Below are 16,433 nucleotides of genomic sequence, written 5' to 3' on the forward strand. Positions count from 1 at the left end.
CTTCCAAGAATAGGTAGAATATTGGACTTCTGATCCAATTTCACTTACGAGATTTTTCTTAGGTTCTCGTTTCAGAGATATTTTGTAATTTCTGTTTATTTGAAAGTCCTTAGACTATTCCTGCTTCTGAAATGGGTTGTTCCCAAACTTTTTCCATTTACAGAAGGATCATTGTGAACTGATTATTGAACCAATTCCTCTTCTTTAGGCCTTGCTATTCATTTTGAAGCGGACTTTACTACTAAAAATTGACAATGTTTGACTAACTTATGCCACAAGACCACCACACCATGCTCAAATACAAATGTTAAATTGTATTCTTTGTTACATCACGCTGATTTCACTGGTTTGTAAAATATAATTGAGGATAGAATCTGGTCTAATTTCATCAGCCTGAGGCTGGTGATGATTCCAGATACATTATTATGAGATTAGAGTTCCCCAAAAGTATAATTTGGAAAATAATGTATCACCAGAAGAAGCTGATACAGGTTTTACATTTTGGTCTTGTGGTCTTATAGATAGAGCATGTGTTAATTTCCTGTTTTTGAATATCCTAGCTGTGCAAAATGATGTCTTGCTTAGTTTTCAGTTCTCTGAAATGTGATTTGTAAACTTCTCCCGCTAGGTTATCTTGTTCTTGATAATGTTAATTATGCGTAAACGAGTAGCTCTCACCATTGCCTTGTTCCATGTGGCTGGCAAGGTCTTCATTCACCTGCCACTGCTAGTCTTCCAGCCGTTTTGGACATTCTTTGTGCTTATCCTCTTCTGGACATACTGGATCACAGTCCTGCTTTTCCTTGGTACTACAGGTAAGCAGCTACCAGGCTTATTCTAAATAAATTGCACTTCTATTTTGGTTTGGTTTCAGGCAGGGTTGGTTAAAAAGCATGTGGGAACCTCTCGAAAAAAACCCACATGTTACGCTTCTGTTCTTGTCTGCTTCAGTGACTTCAGAACATTTGTTTCAGGGAAGTAGTGTGTTTGAGTCTGCAATCCCAGTACGTTAATTTGTGCCTTAGGCCAGCTTTTTGGTTTAATGCAAGTTGGTATTTTGCAGACCACAAGATTCCATTAATAAGGCTGATGTAACAGTTTTTCAAATAATTCCCTCTAATTGTACAGAAACAGGTTAAAACCAGTCTAATCTTGCAGCTAATCTCATAAAGTAATTGTAGTGAGTATCCACGCAGATGAAGACATGGTAATGTAAGAACTGTTTCACACAATTACCATCTACCCAAATGTAAATATACTGAAGTAGTTTTCAGTTGTTCATAACTTAGGCGTCCAGTATTATTCCAGCATTTTCCAGATCTATTAGGGAGATTTTTCTGCTATTAGTACACCGCATTCTGAAAGCAGCCACTGTACTCTCTAATTTCTACCTGCTGTGAAGAGCGTGGAAGGTGAGAGTTTTGTTTGTGTTCAGGGTCTGACAAGAGCTTCTAGAATTAGTCAGTCCTATAGGTCCAAATCTTAGTTACTTCAGCAGAGAAACCTAGCAACTGCTTTTTAAAATGGGAGAGATCTGTGCTATTTTGCAGTAGGCAGTGGAGACCATCATTCATTATTAAAACCTTAGTATTTGAAATTTATTGTTTTCTGCTGATCCGGAAGTAACAGCGTTTCAGGTCACAGCTATTTCAGGATAATATAAGATCAGTATTTTTTATTTCATAGCCTGAATTCTTGGTGAGGGATGGAGGTAATAGAATTCATGTGTTCTTGTTCTCACTACTGTTGAAACTTCAAGTTTTCATTACATGCTGTGCTATGTTCATATAATGTTCACCTCTGAAAGTGAGTTAAGTCTCAGTCCTGTGCTTTAGTCTGTGAGTTAAAGACCACCGCATAGGGACTAGATTTGTAGCAGAATTTAGTCTGATACTGTATTTTACTGACAGCACTCTTCAACTGGCCTTGATTCTGCAAAGACTGTTTTATGCTTGTAGCTTTATATGCACTCAGTATCCTCACTTGTATCAGTTAAACAAAAATCTTTATGCAAATGGGGCCAGATCATTTCAATCCAAACCAGAAGTGAAAAAGTTTACATTATCTGTGTATGAGAAGAAGCCTACACTCACGAAGAGCTTGTTCACTGAAACCAAAACTTACGAAGAGCTTGTTCACTGAAACCAAAATTATTTCAATAGTTCAATTGCTTCAAAAGAGAAGACTAATTTTTTATATAAGCATAAAAGCATAGCTAAGAAGGTGGAGAAGGCGCTATCAACGCTAATTCAAAACAGTGTTTTTTGAGGTAAGCATTTTATCCACGTTACTTTCAGTATTTTTCTGAATCTCAGCCGTTCACATAATTGTGTAAGACAGAACATCTCAATGTGAGTTAATGCATTGAAACAGAGCTTATCTGAGGAAGGTTCTGACATGTGCTGTCAGTCTCAATACATGATATCACTATTCACATTAGACAGTCAATGGATTTCTGAATGTATGAAATAATAAATTTATAATTCTAAAGCTGCTCCTTATGTTTGTAAAATGTCTGTTCCTTTAAAGCTACAAATATGGTTGAAATACATGCACAAAGACTTACCATTAGGAAATCAAAAGCGATTGTTGATGTTAACATCTAGATATAAGGAGCTACGAAGTTTAATATTGTTTCTTAACGTATGAATAATATCAACAGAACAGCAGACTGAAATTGAGGATGATTGAGACAAGCTTCTGTTATGTTTAACTGTAAGAATTTTTGCTACTTGGAGGTGGTTAATTTTGGAAATTTTCACCATGTGGCTAAAAATTAGAAGTGTTGCAGGATTTTGTGTATGCTCAGAATATTTTTAAGAGCTTTTTTCAAATGCCATTATGCTGATTGTCTCAAAAGCTGTATCTTCTTACAGTCTTCCTAAACATGACATTTAGAATTATTAGTAGAAGCTAGAAGGATTCTGCTGTAGCTGGTTATGAACTGCTAATACCATATGCTGGCTTCTTTCTGAGTTGATGGAAGCACCATTACCTTTTTTTACCCTTATATATTTCTAGGTAGTCCTGTCCCAAATGAAGAAGGATTTGTTGAATTTCGGATGCTGGGTCCTTTGAAATACATGTGGTGGTATCATGTAGTGGGACTCATCTGGATCAGCGAGTTTATCCTAGCCTGTCAGCAGATGACAGTAGCAGGGGCTGTTGTGACATACTATTTTACAAGGTATGAACAACTTAGCTCTACTGTGAGCAGCCTAGAAATGGATTTAGCAGAAATAATGAGGGACAGAGCTTTTGGGGAGAATACTTGCTTCCATCCTGGAAGCTGGAAAGAAGTTGAATTGTATTGACTCTTCTTAAGTCATGTCATGTCCTAAAATAATCTGGTTTGCTGGTTACAAATGGTATTCTTGATATTTAGGATTTGAATTCTTGTTTGCCTTGTAACCTGTGCACATTGTATGCTCATGGATGGTGGTGCTCATGGATGGTGGTTTGCAAACCTAAAAGGTCATCTGTGATGCTAATAATTAATGCTGATAAGCTCAGTAGAGATTAAAAAATATTGAAAGCAATTGATTATTACTTTAATGGCAAAACAGTGACCTTAAAATGATTTACAGGGCTTCATTAATCTTTCTTAGACTAGGTTGCTTAAGGTGGCGTTAGCTTTATCATTGACATACAGATTCTGACAAGTTCATGTACAAATAAAAAGTGACTACAAAATTTATGAACATTAAACCTGCGTATTTCATTGCTTTATTTGTGTACTGAATTGTGTATCAGGGCATACCTTACACTGACTATTCTGCATGTATCTGCTACCTGTTCAAGAAGGCAATACTAATTGTTAAACAATGGTTTTGCCAGCTTTCAAGAACAAGAATTTTGTTTTACAGAGATATGAAACTGCTTTCAAAATAGTGAACTTAGCTTTGGGGGTTTAGTCTTGTATTTAAAACTTTTCTGAAATTAAGATTGCTTAAAATTTACTTTAAGTAAAAGAAAATTAAGTTCAAAACTCTGAAAGAGTATTCATCTGATCAAAAATATTCTAGCCATGCTGCAATAAAATAGCTTATTTTAAGGTACTTGGTTCCTTGAGGGTATAGTAATTGCTCAATCAGAAATGTTAAACATCTGAGAAAAGAATTTACTTAATTAAAATTAGTAATGTCCTCTAAAGTCTCCACAGAGACTGACAGAACAGGAGAGAAGGGGAACACAAGTTTATCAATATGCCAGCTAAAAAAGTATTAGCGTTGTTTCTCACTTTTTTGAAGGTTTTGAATTGCATGTCATCAAATGTACTTTTATAGCAATTGCTAATAGGTGATAGCAGTAATACAGCCAACTGCTAGTACAACTACGCTTAAGACTTACTGAGTCCTTATCCTATTCCTATTACTGCGTCAGAGCCAAAGCTGTGACTTGCACAGGATGTCAGTGTGGACTGAACAGTGTGCCCTGAAGGCTAGTATGAGGATAATACATTCCTTTTGCACGTTGTTTTCTTGAGAATATGTGGTGCTTCTAGATGATGTTGCATACAGACTGATCATTCTAGTTTATTCTTTTTCTAACAGGGAGAAAAGGAATCTGCCATTTACTCCTATTCTGGCATCTGTTAATCGCCTTGTTTGTTACCACCTAGGAACAGTAGCAAAGGGGTCTTTCATTATCACACTGGTGAAGATACCACGAATGATTCTGATATATATTCATACACAACTAAAAGGAAAAGTAAGAGAAATAGATTCCATTTTCTTACTGATACTCAAGGCCTGATGTATTTACACGTTAATTTAATCTGTATGGGAGGCTGAAGTCTTTGTTTTGGAATAATTAGATACGAGGAAGAAATTCTTCACTATGAGGGTGGTGAGGCACTGGAACAGATTGCCCAGAGAAGCTGAGGATGCCCCCATCCATGGGAGTGTTCAAGGCCAGGTTGGGTGGTGTTTTGAGCAGCCTGGTCTACCTTGCCCATGGCAGGGGCATTGGAACTAGGTGATGTTTCAAGATCCCTTCCAACCCAAACCATACTATGATTCTCATAATGTTTGGTCTTTAAAGGACTGTGAGTTACAAGCTAAGTATCGGTTACTGAAACACAAAGGAATATTTTCTTAAGATCTGTTGGTTTTTTTGTTTTCCCACATTCTGTGCTTTCCTAGGAAAATGCTTGTGCTCGCTGTATGCTTAAAGCCTGCATCTGCTGCCTTTGGTGTCTAGAAAAGTGCCTGACGTACTTAAATCAGGTAAGATTTTCAAAATCCAAGTTTTATATCGCAGCTGATAATATATATTTTCCCAGAATGCATTCTGAGACTGACATATAATGTATCATACTTTGATAGGAACTGAACTTCAGTGACTGTACTTCAGTCTCGTCTCTATTAATGAAATTACACTGCAAATTACTACATTAGTCTTTGTTTACATTGCAAAGGTGAAAAACTTTGTGAGCATGATAACTTTATAATAATTATTTAGCGGTTGGAGATGTTCCCCCTTATGTTCACTCTGTCAAAGTACATCTGAGTTTCAGTATATGTTTGCTATGAAAAGAGAGTGAAACTTTTGTACACAAAATGAACAGCTGTACATAACATCAAATTGTCGTCATCATCTGCAAAGTGGAATAAAAGTTGCAAGTTGTGACACACTGGCTGGTCAGACCCCTTTGTAAAAGAGGTTTTATTGGCCTGTGGTTCTACCGCTGTTAAGTACATCTATAAATATCTCTATAATATCTTTTTTTCACAGTTTTCATTGTTTTGCTTGTGGAAATATAGAAAATAAAATCTGAAGCAACATTTAAAAAAACCCTAGTGTAATCCTTGAAAATTTTCCTGGCTAATCTTGAATGCAGTCTAGAGAAGTATCTAGAAATTATTTTGGTGGACTTACATGACTCCAACTCTTTTGTATTTCCAGAATATTTTTGCTCACTACTTAATTGTGGTAGTTATGCCACTGCTCACCTCCTCCTGCAGAGAAATTGCAAATTCTGTTTAATTAGTTTTTTTGGAATAAACTTGTTAACGCATAAATGATGAGCAAGAGAGGAAAAGAATAGTAATTCTCTACCTCATGTAGTCGTCTTCTGTCTACTGGTACATCCTGCTTGATTCAACAACTCTCAAGGGAATGTTTGTTCAATAACATCCTATGACTTATGTGACTTATTCAGAAACTGTATCTTTCCCTTCTCCTTCCCTGCCCCCTCCTCAAAATACCTGATCATTCCATGAGTAAATCTTCAATCTCCTTTTCCCAGAATGCATATACAGCCACAGCTATCAACAGCACCAACTTCTGCACCTCAGCAAAAGATGCCTTTGTTATTCTAGTGGAAAATGCTTTGCGAGTGGCTGCCATAAACACAGTTGGGGATTTTATGCTGTTTCTAGGAAAGGTATGTCTTCTGTTTACAGTTATGGACCTACATAGTAGCAAACTTCCCTTAGCAATGGCTTGCACCCCAAATACAAAATACCTTAAAACTGCTGTTTCTTAGCATGCATTTTATCACATCTAGCAGCAGCGTATCAGGAAAGGACTGTCCAGGGTAGGCAGGATAAACAGGTGATCCACTTACGTTAAGTAAAAGTGATTAGGAGGAATTAGTGGCCAATGGTGACATCTTTTGCATGAATTTTTTGGGGGGGTCAAGGAAAAGTGATTAGAAGTTCTAAGTTTTTTACTGGTTTTCTGGTTAAAACCTAGAATTCTAAGGAAACAAAGCATTTCCTCTAAATTCTGTTTATTAAGGGCTCTCCAGGTTTATGTTAAAAATTGGCACATTATTGATCACCATTTATGACAAAATTGGACTGGAAGGTAATACAGAAGCCTGCTACAAGAAACTGCCAGCTTAAGCAACTAAGTTACCTTACTCTGAGAATTAAAAGGACAGTACAATAATTGCTGTGGTCAGTCAGCTTTTTGGGTCTCCAACTGGTGAAGATGTCCTTTATGGAAACTTAATCCAGTGAATTATTCCTGTCCTTTGAAGGATTTTGTGCTTTTATTTACTAAAACCAACAATACCAATCCACTTGAATCACCTGTGCCTAAGCATTCGGACACTGGTTGGTCTCAACTGTCTTCCCTATTACATTCCTTTACTTCTATTAAGTTAGAGTACATTGGGCTGAACTTATAATCCAATAATTATGTCAATAAGATGTAAGAAGAAACAAACACATAATGAAAACACAGGTGCTTGGAAGACCATGAAATTGCATACTGTGGTTTTATGGAGGAGTCTGAAAGGTTTTAGGAAACATCTCCCTGAAAAGATGTCTTTCATATTATTAGAGAAATGCACAGGTGACATAAATGTTAAAATGAACAATGCAGCATATAAAATACAGTATCAGCTAGAATAGTGCTAGGCTGCCAGTCCAACCAGGTACTTTCATAATACAGTAAAGCTGACCAATTTTACAATTTTGTGTTTAGCTGCAGTTCATCATAGTAGGTTTAGAAATGTTCAAAATGTTGAGTGGCCACAACAATTGTTTTAGTCCTTTTGTTATTCCTAAAGACCAAACTGGTACCCAGTGGAATATCTGTTAGGGCCTCACACATCGTCTAGTTCTGCGGAGACTGGTACATGAAGTGCCTCATGTGAATTCTGATCTGCTTCCCCTGTATGGAGATGAGACAGAGATAAGACAAGCTTCGAAGCTGTTTCCACTTGCAAAATGAAAAATACACCATCCTTCTAAGACAGACCTTCTCACACACACACAAAAAAAACCAATTGTACATTAAATGATGGGTAGCAACAGGTTCTGGATGTTTTATAATTGACAGGATTCAGTTATTTTTTACAGGAATATTCTGTGACACTAGAACTATGACAGCAGTATATAAATGTAATGTGCTCTGAAAAATACCTTTTGTGCTGAAGGAGGTGTTTGAAACTATTCTGATTTGCACATGCTGGACCAGTGGATAAAATGTAATTTATGCTTAGGGATGTGGGGAATACAGGAGGTAAAGATGTTGTTACCACTAGCACTTCTAGCTGTAGCCCTGACAGAGCAAGAAACACGTAAGTTAAAAAAACCCAACAAATCAAACAAATATCAAAAGTCTTCTGCCATTAGAGTTGTCTACTGTTTTCTTTTTCAGGTCCTGATTGTCTGCAGCACAGGTTTGGCAGGGATTATGTTGCTGAATTACCAGCGAGATTATACCATCTGGGTGCTGCCACTCATCATTGTCTGCCTCTTTGCATTCCTGGTTGCTCACTGCTTCCTTTCCATTTATGAAATGGTTGTTGATGTCCTTTTCTTATGTTTTGCCATTGACACAAAATACAATGATGGGAGCCCTGGGAGGGAATTCTACATGGATAAAGTTCTCATGGTAAGTTTCCCCTTGCTCTCTAAGGATATGGTTCCATAATACAGGTATTTTGACAGTGGAGTGAACTCACTAGCTGCGTTTAATGTGGTAATTTTTTTTTACCTGGGTTACTTTGCTGTCTTGTACATAGTTTGATCACCAAACACTTTGATCAGATGAGATCAGATAAGTAGTGATGCTTCCTTCCCTTGGCATGACTGGTATTGGCTTCTATTTTGCTGGCTCTTACACGAGCAGTCATCTTGCAGAATCATGCTCTTGGGTATCATTTCTTGTAAATGATACAATGCAGAATGGAAAGAAGCAAAATGAAGGCTAAGGACTTGGGGTTTGTACTCTCCTAAGAAGGACCTCTCTTGGCATGTGGAAAAGAAAAAAGTATTCTACCCCACACGTAGGTAGTAACCACACTAGAGATTTTCTTATTTCAGGTACGCAGGAACCAGCATTTGACTCTGAGTCTGTCATGCACAGAAACCAACAGGTTTTATACTCTGCCTTGGAACATAGATGCTATGTCGAGACCCTTTGCACAATTCATTTCTTAAATGTTTGTTCCATCTTACTCCCTGTTCACTCTAGCTAGAGACTAAGATGTAAAAATTGTGCTCCTCAGACCCTTCCTTCATCTTGTTGCTGAGTAGGTAATTTTCTTGGCAGTGTTTTTAAGTGGCAACGATAGAAAATGTCCCTGTAAAACATACCCCCATGTAGGGTAGAGGAAGAGACTCACGGCTTCTTAGCATAATTCTGTTTTCTGATTACTTTTTGGAAAACAATTACAAGAATTTATGTTAAATTTCTGGTAAAAACTTACAGATTCTAAAGGATATAATAAATGGTAGCTGATGAGCTGCTTTTTAGCACAGAATTAAGAGTAAAATGGAGCATGCTGTCTTGGAAGACAACACAGATAAATCATAAAAGGATTGTGGGTTTCTTTAGTCAGCACTCGATATCACAAAACACTAGCAGCTAAATTTTGCTGAAATTTGCTACAGCATGCTTGCCTTTAAAAAAAAACAGTTGCATAAAACTGAATTAGCACCTTTGCTAATCTTCGTGAATAGGTGATTGTGATCTGGTGAAAAATTTAAGAGTTTAGATTGAGGGAAGTTGGGGAAATCAACAAGACCTTGCAGATGTGTCTCGTCCCTCTGTTTAGTGGCATTCTCACATCACACACAGTTCACAGGATAGGATGTAATAGCTGGGATCTCTGCATTTTGTTGGTTGCTTTTGGGTTTTTGACAACCACACTTCTACTACCCTTCCCCATAAAGCAGAGCATTGTGTGGTAAATGTGAAAGTTGTAACATCACACAAGGCAAGTACCTGTCTGGCTTCCAGAATGAAATGTGGCTATTTGGCAGGGTTTCTTGATACTTCATGGATAAGTCTGAGCAAGAGAAGTGTGCAGAGCAAGTTGTGTTGACACTTTAAGCAGTTACATCTTGAAGCTTTTTCTTGAGATCTGATGCTTGGAGTCTGCTTTAAGAAAACCCTTTTCACTTCGTTATTGTTTTTCAGGAGTTTGTGGAGAATAGTAGGAAATCTATGAAAGAAGCTGGCCGGGGAGGTGGAGCTGAGGGCAGAGAGCTAAAACCAATGGTAGGTGCAGGTGAGGAGGTGGCGATCCTCCAAGAGTTTCACTTTTACTTCTTCTCCCTCTTTGTCTTTACTGACTGCACTTCTTCAGGAGAAGTTTTTGTTTTCTGTATCACTCAAGATGTTCTGCTTTTTCTGTTCGTGAGCTTGCCTATCACCTGGATGGCAGAGTTTTTGTCACAGCTGAGACCATCTCCTGTAAAAGTAAGATGAAAGGAACTGTCATATGAAACAAATGCAGTATAATTTCATTAGGATTAGTAGTGCATGCTATGTGGTATACACAGACAGCCCCAATTGCTGAGTAATCTTAAAATAAGATGGCTCTGGAATTCATTGGGCTATTCTGACTTTAATTCTCTTTTCAGCCCTGAGCTGAGCAATTTTTGTTCATCTTATGTTCACTGTAAAAGCCTGAAGAACACTACTGAGCACATCCAGTGTTGCAAAGTAGGACCAGGCTTATTTAAAGCTCTCACCAAATTATTTTATACAGTAATGAGGAATTGGATACAGTGATTCCTTTCAACCTGCTCAAATGACATTTCTCCCAGTTGTTTGTTTTTATTGCCAACTACTTATGTTGCTTGTCTCTTGTGTGCTCTTTCCATCTCACACTGTCGGATACACAGACAGTGAACAATGCATCATTTATGCTTCTGCAGCCTGTTTTACTTATGGTGTGCCTGTTAGGAAGGCATTGCATGTATGAGTAGCCTGAAATAAGGAACAGGAGGTACAGGTAACAGATAGGAGTATGAGTTTGGAAGGTGCAGAACTGAGACCGTATGATGGAGAGCCAGGCTGGGCAAGGTATGACTTGTCATCGTGCAGTATGACTTTGTGAAGTAAAATATTTTTCCATCATTACTTTCTCAGAGTATTTGAGGCCTGACTCAGTTCCTTACCATGGAGACAATTTTTTAACTTAATGGAATCTAAATAAGTGTATGCTAACAGTAGCATTTTTTTCAATGATGTATGTGAAGCCATGTTGCATGAGCACTTTTTGACCAACCTGGAATGAGTTCCTGCAGTAGAGTGGATAGATGTGTAGCTTTGTGTGTTCTGCTGTTTCATTATAGCGTATCAGTTTCTGTATTTGCTTATGCCTAAATGCTGCTGTGTTTATACATCTAAAAAACTAATTCTATGCTCATTTACTGTTTTCTTCTGGGAGTAATTCTAGCTGTTCAAAGCAACACTAATGTTGGAATTTTCAGTGGTCTAAACCCTGTAGATTTAGAGCTGCCATTAAAATGATTGAGAATTGGGTGTGCAAACGCTGTAGTCAAATGCACAAAAAATCTCCTTGCAAAATTTTATTTTAACATCTAATTCAAACAACTCATTTACCTTAAGTGGTTTTCCAGTTATGCTCTCATCAGTGCTAGCACAGATTATATTATAGTTGTATAAGCACTTATACTTCTGTACTTGACTGCCTAAAGCTTGGATGATAAAACCTTTACTCACATCCCACCTTGTAAAAGGGCAAACCAAGTACTTTCATAGGCAGGGTGGTCCTGTTCTTGGAACTTGATGCCAGGGGCTTGAGCCTGGCACTGGCTGAAAGTCCTCCTAGGACTGATGGAGAAGATGCTGAGCACTTGGGGCTCAGCCTGAATGTCACCTGCTGAATTACTCCCAGTTCTTCTGCTCGTGTGATTGTCTTGTTTGGAACTGATTGGGCCTTGTTTTCTCAAGTGGTCTTCCATTTTTTGGTGTTCAGCTCTGGTTGAATAAATTTCTGAAATACTAGGATCTCCCTTCCTGACAAGGACAGGATACAGCAGTTACCTTCATGAAATTTCTCATACCTTTCCCTAAAAGCATTGATAAAGCCCTCAGTTACATCTGGAAAAGCATCATTGATAGGTCTGTTCTCCTGTCTCGTAGCACCTATAATCCCAAAATTCGGAGTCTGAAAATGAGATGATTTTTTTCTTTTTTTCCCCCTTTTTTAAAAAGTCTTTACTGTTCTGCTTCAGTCTCCTTGAAATGTGGGTATTTCTTAGACATGAAAATTAGTTCTAAAAGTGAAATGCCCTAAGTGCAGTCGTATGCAAATAGGTATTGACAGAGATGAGTAAATGTTTAGGACTTTCTGTTCTTGTATCAAGGCAGAAGGAAAAAAAGACCTTTTCACACTTTTTTTGTTTGGTTTCCAGTGACCCCTTTGACACAGTTTCCCCTTGTCCTTTGGCGTTTGTCTAAGACTGTACTGTATGGCTTTGTTTTCTAGGCCTCTGGAGCAAGTTCATCTTGAAACTAGCCAGCCATATTGGAACCCATTGACATTCCAAAACAGTATATATATACATATATATATACACACATACACACATACACACACACATATATAAATAAACAGCCAAAATCAGAGAAAAGGAACAGGGATTTAATACTTTTATTAACAATTATTTTTGTGAAACATGTACTCTTTTCATACGGGTGGCTTTTACAAGCAGCTTTATCATTGTTCCATTTTTTTAAATTATTCATTGTGGTCATGGAAATGTTGATTTTTATCTGCTTGATATTTTAGAATCTGGAGGAGTTATTGTAAAGATAATCTGAAATGACGACTGGGTTTAGAGACCGATTTCTCATGACACTGCTAATCTACTGAGAGTTTTACTTGTTTTAGTTTGTTTAAATTTGCATTAAATTCAGGACAGTTACATCTAAGGAAAACCTTCAAATCAAGAAAAGTCTCAAATTTAATTTTTCAAAAAGTGGTTTCAGTGAGAGTTCGTTCAGTTTGAATGGATCTGTAAGCAGTCATTTTACTTTGCAGCCCTGGTGGGGCACAGTTTTGTTTATCGGTATCAGATATCACAATAACCAACTCCTCAGGTATTCAGGTGTGTGGGAGCCCTTGCATCTCCTATTAAACAGAAACTACAAAATGGGGACAGATAATTTTTATATGCAATTAACTTCCTGTTTTACCCTACTTACCCCTCATACCAGTCGCCCTTTATCCTTCCCTTGAGTTCAGTAGCCTCCGTCACACTTCAGCAGTGCTCCTTTGAAGGGTATGGATTCTCCATATGAGCAACTGAAATAACAAAAATTGTTAAAGCTCAGTCTTAGCCATACTCATGATTAATTCATGACTAGATATAAAGATGCTGAGGATGGAAAGAGAAATGAACTGTACCACTGTACAAAAAGTACTGTATGCTTCATTTCATTTAATGCCAGGGAGCTCTGGGAAGTGAAAGGGACCATTCCTTGCCTGTTGTTTCATCCATATTTGTATGTACTGTAGCGGGTGGCTAAAACAGGAAAGGGCAGAGAAACACTTCTTTGGATGTGTAACTGCCAGAATAGCTATCTAGAGTTATCTAATAATGACAAGAGAACGTGCTTTTTTATTATTATTATTAGTAGTAGTAGTAGTAGTAGTATTGTTAGGTACTTAAATTTCGTTTCAGTCTGGAAGCTCACCAGATACGAATGCTAATATTCAATTGTTCAATATATTATAATGGTAAATGCTTAAAAGTGTATTTGCTAAGAGTTCATGATCTGTCTATGCTATATACTCCTTTTGTTACAATTTTTTTAAGAAAACTATTTTTGTTAATGTAAAGTTAATATTTCAGAGCAGACTTTTTAAACTTATTGCACTAAATACAAGCTCTGTACAAATAAATAATGCCTCAATGGTTCGATCACTCCATTTAAGAAAATATTCTGAAAGAGAAAAGCCCTTCTACAGAAGCTTTGAGATGGAGTGGAGAGGTATGTTGAGGTAGAGACATGCACAACTCATGTTATCAAGGCTTTATAAGCAAGCAGTTACCTGTGCTTCCTTTCAGAGGATCAGACTCCTAAATTGGTGCCGAAGGTTTAAAAAAAGAAAAAAAAAAAAAAAGTAATATCATGTAGCTAACCAGTGCTCTTACCTTTTGGCAATAGTGAAATATTTCACTTCTGCTTCTAGAAGTCATTTGATAACTTGAATTTGTTTAGTTTTCTTTCAGTAAGCCAATTAAAAGGATTTACTTTTTTCACATCACAGAACCCAAACTATATTAAAGGTATAAAAATACATTTAGAAATTATAGCTGCTGGGAAGGCAGGGAGACAGAATTATCCAATCCTGCAAGCACTTGAGACGCTGATTTAAGTGAACCATATTGGGAGCTCCACTGTCATCAGGACGACTAAGTATGGACATTGTAAGTTACACATCCATGTAAGTGCTTACTGGACTAGAACTTCAACCTAGGGACTCAAACTGTAGCCCTGGCAAGGCCTCTCGGTGCAAGTTAGAGGTCAGGCTATCTAGAGGAAGCACTGGAGCAGCCTTAAGTTTGTGGAGAGGAGGCATTCCTGCTGTACCAGTGTCTTAAGACAGCAGTGGCGCTTAACATAGATATTTGTGTAGATCAGTGGGGTTTAGCAACTGAAATTTAAAAACTGGCTTAGGTGAATCCTAAAAACTGGATTCCAAGGCTAAGAGACTTACTGCTTCCAGAGAAACCAATTTCCATCTTGTTTGGATGTTACTTGGAAGTGCTTTGGTTGAAGCCTTGGATTCTGCTCATTTTGACAACAAATTCCTGCCATGACCAGTTACACAAGTTTGTGTTCTCTGCTCACTGGAAGTCCTGGGTGGGGGCTTTTCTCTGTAATTGCAACTAGGACTGCAGTTGGAAACAAATTTTGTATTTTTGTATGACTTGAATGTGCACCATTTTTATAGCAGTTTATCCTGTTAAAAATAAATTTGCTTTATTTACGTGGTGTTTAAAAGATACAGGCAACACTTTTCTATGGGTGGTTGTAATGCTTAAGTGACAAATCTATACAATTACAAAGTTATTAATAAAATTTTGTGCACCGTTCTTGAGTGTATATCCAGCATGCAGAGCTTTTCAGTCATGCCAAAAAGGCATTTCGTCCACACACAGGCTTTCCAGTGGCCCTTCAAAGCTTTTTAATGTCCTGAAGTTCATTTGCAACGAACTACAAGCTGCCCTTTTCCAGCTTATGTCTTGTGCAAGGAGATAATAATCAAACGACTGATGTCTGAAGAGGACAAATTTAGACTCTGCTTTCCTTCCCTAGTGGGGATAGTGGAGTGTGGGAGAACGCTTGATGTGTAAATCCCTAGTTGGCAGTGTGGGTGCTGGGGTCTGCCAGTTGTGATTAATACTCTTGTTGCCAGCTGGTTATTAAAGCCAGTATATGGAGTGCTTTTGGAAGCATTCTGGACTAACTAGAGTGATGCTGCACTGGGAATAATGCTGTTGGAGGGTCAAATGAGACAGCTGAGACAGAGAAATCATCTCCTTGGAAAGCCCACAGAACCAGGTAGTGCTTGAGGATGGATTCAGGCAGGATAGTTTGGGTTTAAAAATTAAGCCAATGGGATTACTGCTTCCCAGCATTTGGCTTCTGCAACAGTATGCATCGTAGCCTCTGATCAGCTAGGTTTCAAAAGAAAAAAACCATGCCATTCTTTAAATTGTTAATTTTTCCCACATTATTTTAATCTCTGTTTTATTTGGAAGTTGAGCAGCAGTGTGTTGTCTTTATTGCTTCTTCCAGCCCTAGAGATGTTTTTGTTGCTGTTCTTTTAGCTTACATTCCTGTATCGCTCTTCTAGCAAAGGAGTGCCAAGTGGCAGAGTGTTAAGCTCCCCATTCTCCCACCGATCTCAGCATGTGCCTTCTCACCTGTCTGAGGCAATGATTCAGGGTATCGCCTAGACTGAATGGGAGGGGAAGTAGGTGCTGAGCTGAGGTCTGAGGTGGGTTGTTTTTTGGTTTTTTTTGCATGGTGTCACTCCATCACTGTGCTGGCTGTGGTTAGGAGCACAGCCCATTACTTCTACAGTTTCAGTGCTGCTCCACAGCTAGATTAAACATAGCTGTGGCCAGCCTAGAATTTCATAGTCAGCCTTCAGGTAGCTTGTGTTCACACTCCCAGCTGCCAAAAACAGGATGGGGGTTTTACATGTAGCCTTAGCTTGGCATGGTAACCCAAGGACTTTCCGGATTAGGAAAGCACATTCTAGAAGGGAGAACTTAAAGTGGAAAACCCAGTTACGCATTGTGGTGGGTTGACCCTGGCTGGCAGGTAAGCCCCTACTCTGTTGCTTGCTCAGTCTCCTCAGCAGGATGGGAGAGAGCATTGGAAAGGACAAAAGCATTGAGATAAAGACAGTTAATTAAGTGGAAAGAAAAATAAAATATCAAAGTGATGCAGAGGCAATCGCTCACCATCTCCTACCGGCAGACCAGTGCCCAGCCAGTCTCCAGGCAACGGCTAATTTGGAGCCACATGCACACACATACACCACCACCCCCCACCACCCCCAATTTTATTGCTGAGTATGACATGGTATGGTATGGATTATTTATTCAGTCTGTTCAGGTCAGCTGTCCTGGCTGTGTGTCCTCCTGCCCTCTTGCCCAACCCCAGCCTACTCTGCTGGGGTGGCAGAGTGGGGA

The 16,433-nt window shown here is 38.3% G+C and overlaps 1 protein-coding gene across 1 annotated transcript in view; it reads left to right on the forward strand.

Annotated features, from left to right (window-relative positions):
* The window catches only part of SLC44A1 (solute carrier family 44 member 1), a 38,759-nt gene extending 22,592 nt beyond the window's left edge, over positions 1 to 16,167 (forward strand). Inside the window, exons 7-14 of the mRNA XM_037373876.1 lie at positions 629 to 815; positions 3,022 to 3,187; positions 4,554 to 4,710; positions 5,145 to 5,228; positions 6,251 to 6,388; positions 8,116 to 8,352; positions 9,883 to 9,963; positions 12,206 to 16,167. Of these exons, the coding sequence (XP_037229773.1) occupies positions 629 to 815; positions 3,022 to 3,187; positions 4,554 to 4,710; positions 5,145 to 5,228; positions 6,251 to 6,388; positions 8,116 to 8,352; positions 9,883 to 9,963; positions 12,206 to 12,229 (1,074 nt within the window). The 3' untranslated portion in view covers positions 12,230 to 16,167. The remainder of the gene's footprint in view (positions 1 to 628; positions 816 to 3,021; positions 3,188 to 4,553; positions 4,711 to 5,144; positions 5,229 to 6,250; positions 6,389 to 8,115; positions 8,353 to 9,882; positions 9,964 to 12,205) is intronic.
* Positions 16,168 to 16,433: the final 266 nt, after the last annotated feature.

This window comes from Falco rusticolus, chromosome Z (genome assembly GCF_015220075.1).
Source record: "Falco rusticolus isolate bFalRus1 chromosome Z, bFalRus1.pri, whole genome shotgun sequence".
Lineage (NCBI taxonomy): Eukaryota > Metazoa > Chordata > Aves > Falconiformes > Falconidae > Falco > Falco rusticolus.